Consider the following 2,902-nt stretch of genomic DNA (forward strand, 5'->3'; position numbering starts at 1 on the left):
TTTTAGCCGCTGGAAACTGAGAATAAAGGGAAGAGCTACAAAGGCTAAAAAACAAAAACAAAACCTTTCCTGCTGGGGAGCAGAGAAGAACTACTCCCTTTTCCGGTACCTCACCCCAGGAAATGGTTCTTTACCACGGGTGACCACATCCACCCTGTTTCCATAGAAACACCTGGGAGGAAGAGGGTGGCAGGGGCAGTTGAGTCACAGTTGCTTAACTGCCTGCCCCAAATGGGCCCTGTTTATACCCTTCTGGGAATCCCACCCTATTCAGTGCCCTCCCAGGATGCACTGAAGCGATCATCCCTCAAATTGGATGAGAACAGAAACTGCTGGACTATCTGAAGAGACCAAGGTGAGAAGCATGAGTAAGAAAGAGAGCTGGGGGGTATAGAAATAAAGAACTAGAGATTCAGAGAGAGAGAGAGAGAGACAGACAGACAGACAGACACAGAGATGGAGAGAGACACACACACGGAGACAAAGACAGAGACAGAAAGAGGGCAAAGTGGGGGAGACATTCAGACAGACAGATAGCGAGAGAGTTTGGAAGATGGTAAATCAGAGAGAAACAGGCCTGGGGAAACAGAAAGACCTGGAAGCATAGAAATGGGGACAGAGAGACAGAGGAACTCAACGAGACACACAGAAAGAGACTGATTAAGACCTCAAGAGATATGGAGATAGGAAGAAAAAGAGGGAGAAAGAACTTGGGATGGAGAGAAAAAGAGGTAGAGAAAGAGATAACGAAACCTAGAGAAAGGCAACTAGGTCATCTGAGCACGACAGTAAAAACTCAGAGAAACAAAAGCAGAGGTACAGAGATTGGAAATCAGACTTAAAAAACCAATCTTTGCTCCAGAAAGACAGACTTAGAGAAAGACTAGGGGAAAAAAGACAAGGGAATAAATTTAGAGAGATAATGAGAAAGAGAGAGAGACCCCAAAGCAACCAGGAAAAAAACAACAAAAAACAAAAACAAGAAAAGCAGCAGGAAAAAGGAGCAGGAACTACTGTAAGTAATGGGAAGAACAAGAGTGACTGGGCCCCTGGGGTGGAAGGATATTTCTGTCCTTTGCTCCCCCGCCATTTCCTCTTAAGCAAAATGGAGGGGGAGAGACTCCCTGGGGGAGAAGACTCCAGCTGGCTCTTTAAATGCCAGGGCTAGGGACATCTCAGTTCTGCAATAGAAGTGGAGCCCCAGATACTGAAGAATTTTCTTTCTCTCTCATTCTCTCTGTCCCTGTATTTCTCCCCTTTCTCCCACCTTTTCCATTTTCCCCATTCTCCCTTTCTCCCCCCTCTTTTCTGGCTCTGTTCATGCGTCTGCAATAGACTCCTTTTCCCTCGTTTTCTTTCCGTTCCTTTTTTCCTCTCTGTTTTTCTCTCCCATCTTGGTCCTTCCATTTCCCTCTCCCACTCCCAGATGTCTGCAGCTCTGGAACAGCCTCCTGAGGATCCAGGCCTGCCCCAATCCTCCCCATGGCCCCCCCTCCTGTGCGGACCCTGCATCCCCATCATGCTGGGCCTGGCCTTGGTGGCCGCCATCTTCCTCCTGGCCACAGCTGTGCTGGCCGAGCGTCTTTACCGCCGTTCTCTGGAATCAGACCCTAGAGTCCAGGGGCCCAGCCTGGTCTGGCGCCCAGGAGGGGAGCTGTGGATTGAGCCTGTGGGGACACCCCACGAACGATCCGAGGATTGGTATGGTTCAACAGCCCCTCTTCTGCACTCCCAGGCTCCTGAGCCCCCAATTCTTGGGGGCACTTTGGAAATGCGGGCCACAGCACCCCCCCTTCCAGATTCTTCTCTCTGTCCTTTAGTTTCCCCCCAGGCCCCCGAGTCTCCTGGCAGCACGTTCTGCACAGCAAACCCTTGGGAAGAAAGGCCTCGGACCACTGGTCTGGTGGGCTGGTTTGAACCCCAGCCAGGGCCAGAACCCTCACCCCCCCCACTTTATAGCATCCGAAGGCCTGGGAGCCCTGAGCCTGACTGGAGCCTTCAGCCACGGGTGACCCTGGAGCAGATCTCAGCTTTTTGGAGAAGAGAGAGCAGGGTACATGGAGGTAAAACTGAGGTTTTACCCAGGTTAAGCTTCCCATAGAGAACTTCCTCCATATTGAAGGCCTAGGGGAAGGTGGGCTTCCTGAGGGTCACGAGACATTGGGGCCTATGGACACAGGACCCTGTTCCTCACCTTTGGATCCTGGACTATCCTCAGAGAAGAGAGGTAGGATCCGGAAGGGACCCGCAAGGACAGAATGCTGAGCACTTTAAAAAAAAATCAAGACTCTTTTCTTCTGGACTCTGGAGGTCAGACTGGACGGGGATGAAGCGGTCACTCCTGCAGAGCCAAATGGATCCCTAGCTCACCCTGTGATAAGGTGCCATCTCTCTTTAGAATGGCCTAACGGAGGTGGGGCAAATGGGGATGTTAGTATAACCGTAAAGTCACCCGAGCAAGAACATCAGGGGTGTGAAATGGAGGAAATGAACAATTCTCTTTCCCACCCTTCAGCTGCTCTCAGTCTCCCACCTGCTGTTCCCTCCCGAGCTCCCAATCCCCTCACCTGTGGCAAATAAACCTGCTTCCAAGCTCTTAACTCCTGTAGACAAAAACAATTTTATCTTTATAACTTGTAAATATGCATACAAGTATATATATATAATTTAATTATATATGTATAACTTGCATATATGTATAAAGTACATATACATATAGTAAATATGCATACAAGTATAAATACATATCACATATATGTATACAAGTATATATGCTTATATACATATATTCAAGTATATATATAACTTGTATATATGTATACATAATATGTATATGTGCTATATGTAACTTGTATGTGTGTTTATATATATATATATACACACAAGTATATGTGGATACTTG

The 2,902-nt window shown here is 47.8% G+C and overlaps 1 protein-coding gene across 3 annotated transcripts; it reads left to right on the forward strand.

Annotated features, from left to right (window-relative positions):
* C1H16orf54 (chromosome 1 C16orf54 homolog) lies at nt 1-2,600 on the forward strand. 3 transcript variants are annotated; one of them, XM_031963755.1, is made up of 2 exons: nt 1-355; nt 1,427-2,600. In XM_031963755.1, the coding sequence occupies exons 1-2, from the start codon at nt 317-319 to the stop codon at nt 2,099-2,101; spliced, it is 714 nt and encodes a 237-aa protein (XP_031819615.1). In that variant the 5' UTR covers nt 1-316; the 3' UTR covers nt 2,102-2,600. The 3 variants fall into 3 exon arrangements, with proteins under 3 accessions (XP_031819615.1, XP_012398771.1, XP_031819629.1); XM_012543317.3 differs by having other exon boundaries at nt 9-355; nt 1,336-2,600; XM_031963769.1 differs by lacking the exon at nt 1-355 and adding an exon at nt 976-1,015 and having other exon boundaries at nt 1,336-2,600.
* The last annotated feature ends 302 nt before the right edge of the window (nt 2,601-2,902 follow it).

This window comes from Sarcophilus harrisii, chromosome 1, assembly GCF_902635505.1.
Source record: "Sarcophilus harrisii chromosome 1, mSarHar1.11, whole genome shotgun sequence".
In the NCBI taxonomy this organism is placed as follows: domain Eukaryota; kingdom Metazoa; phylum Chordata; class Mammalia; order Dasyuromorphia; family Dasyuridae; genus Sarcophilus; species Sarcophilus harrisii.

Coding starts and splice junctions, on each gene's coding strand:
- C1H16orf54 (XM_031963755.1), top strand. CDS start 317: ATGAGAACAGAAACTGCTGGACTATCTGAAGAGACCAAG. Junction 356..1,426: donor GACTATCTGAAGAGACCAAG/GTGAGAAGCATG, acceptor TCCCACTCCCAG/ATGTCTGCAGCTCTGGAACA.